Source organism: Trifolium pratense, linkage group LG2, assembly GCF_020283565.1.
Source record: "Trifolium pratense cultivar HEN17-A07 linkage group LG2, ARS_RC_1.1, whole genome shotgun sequence".
NCBI lineage: Eukaryota > Viridiplantae > Streptophyta > Magnoliopsida > Fabales > Fabaceae > Trifolium > Trifolium pratense.
This window is the reverse complement of record NC_060060.1, coordinates 37,790,567-37,792,592: the sequence shown is the minus strand read 5'-3', so window position 1 is coordinate 37,792,592 and position 2,026 is coordinate 37,790,567. Positions and strand designations below refer to the sequence as shown.

Sequence of the window (2,026 nt, the reverse complement as noted above, 5' to 3'; positions counted from 1 at the left end):
TATGGACTTTTGCAAATGTGCTCTTACCTTTAGTCAAAAAATAATACTGTAATTATTCAATTTTCAAAAAAAAAAATACTGTAATTATTCAGCCTCCTTTTCTAACACATAATTTTATTGTTTATTTACGATAATACTAGTAAACTTTTAATTTTATTAAATATTTATTTATTAATTGAAAGATTCATAATAATTTTGTATTTTTTGTGTAAAAAAAAGAATAATTTTGTATTTTTTATACTAAATAAATAGTAATATTATGATAAGAAATAACTTAATTTTCTCTTAAAATAAAGATATATTTTTAAATAAAATAAATATTAAAAAAATAATATCAAAACGATATAAGTTATAAAATACAGTAAGTATTAAAAAATAATATCAACTAATGATAAATTATTTGACTTTTTTTTATTAATAGATAAAATGACAAAGCCATTGAAAACTCACATACACAAAGTGGAGTGATCGGAGTTCAAACTCTGGTCCTAACGTTCGACACTACCAATTTTGATATTTTTATTAGTTGAACTAGAATTTGTGGACAATTATCTGACTGTTTTAATGCTCACAATTTTGTTAATCAAATCTTTTTTTCTATACTATTAATCAAATCTCAACATCATAGTTAATATGTTTATCTATTCGGTTTTTTTTTTTTTTTGCGCTTGTTTGATTTTTGATATATTTGGAATATATGTTTGTCTTTATCTTATTATAGTATCTTTGTTTACTATTTTTAGTTTTTGTTGTATATATCTTTTTAAAATATGTTTTGCATTGCAATTTACATATATATATATAGAGCGTTATAGTTGAGAATAACTTTTCCGCAAATACAAACACAAAAAAACTCTCTAGCTCCGGTCACTCTATTCATGGCTCACAACAACAACAACAACAATGTTTGTTTGTGTTCGATTTGCACTGACATTCCCAATCCCAAGGTTTGTCTCCATTTATCACTCGCTCCTTGTTGTCCATGGTCATGTACAACAATAAACGACGATGATAATAATGAACCATGTACAGCAGCAATAATGGGTTTAAAGAGAAAGCATGTGCAGCAGCAAAAAACCAACGTTGTTTCAAGAAAAAAGACAAAGACATACAATGATGAAGATTGGGAGATAAAAAAGGTGTTGACAGAAAGTGATTCTTTTGGAGTTACATGTAGACTTTTAATAGGAAAAAAATTGGCTGAAGAATTGGTGGTTCCTGTGTTGGTTGGTGATGTTGCAAAGGGAATTGAAGTGAAAATATGGGATTGTGACACTAACACTATGTACTTTCTCACTTTTAAGAAATTTATTTCAGGAAGCTATGGTTTCAATGGTAATTGGACCAAAGATTTTGTAGCTAGAAGGGGTTTAAAGACAGGAGATTTGATTGGTCTTCATTGGGATCAATACAACAAGTGCTTTGATTTCTCCATTCTAGAGGTCAATCACCATTATAGTTAGTTTGTGTTAGAATACAAAAATATTACTAGTATTTATACTTAGATTAGATTAGAGTAGATTAGAGATGTGTCCCTTAGGATTAAATTTTATATTACGCATTATTATTGTTACGTTATATTATGATGATTGAGTCAATGTATCGGTTTCTCTATATATTTATTTAAGGATCCATATTAATCTTTGTTTTACTCATTTATTCATGTAGTATATTCAAACTCTAACCTCTTTATCCTTCCCATGCAATTCATGTACTAGAACAATCCTAGCTTGCCTCTTTAATCTGTAGGATTTTTTTGTTATTCTTGTTGTAAATATTTTCAGACGATTTTACAGTGTACCCAATGAACAAAATTCAATTTCATGTTATTTTTTTATATTAAGTTATATTAAAATAAATTCAAAATTTGAATTAATTTTGCCTATGGGTACCAATATCCAGGGCGGATTTAGGATCAATTTTAGTGTTTTATGCCGATTATATATTTTCGGCCGATTTTAAGGTTTATGTTGGATTTAGGGTCAATTTTTGGATATTTAGCTAATTTTTGATTTTCGCCCGATTT

General features: G+C 27.2%; 1 protein-coding gene across 1 annotated transcript; it reads left to right on the top strand.

Moving 5' to 3' along the window:
* Nucleotides 1-878: 878 nt before the first annotated feature.
* On the top strand, nucleotides 879-1,463 carry LOC123904662 (putative B3 domain-containing protein At1g78640). Its single transcript, XM_045954297.1, has one exon. It carries the CDS (start codon nucleotides 879-881, stop codon nucleotides 1,461-1,463), a length of 585 nt encoding a protein of 194 aa, XP_045810253.1.
* The last annotated feature ends 563 nt before the right edge of the window (nucleotides 1,464-2,026 follow it).

Excerpts from the sequence above, each read along its gene's own strand:
- LOC123904662 (XM_045954297.1), top strand. The coding sequence starts at position 879 with ATGGCTCACAACAACAACAACAACAATGTTTGTTTGTGTTCGATTTGC.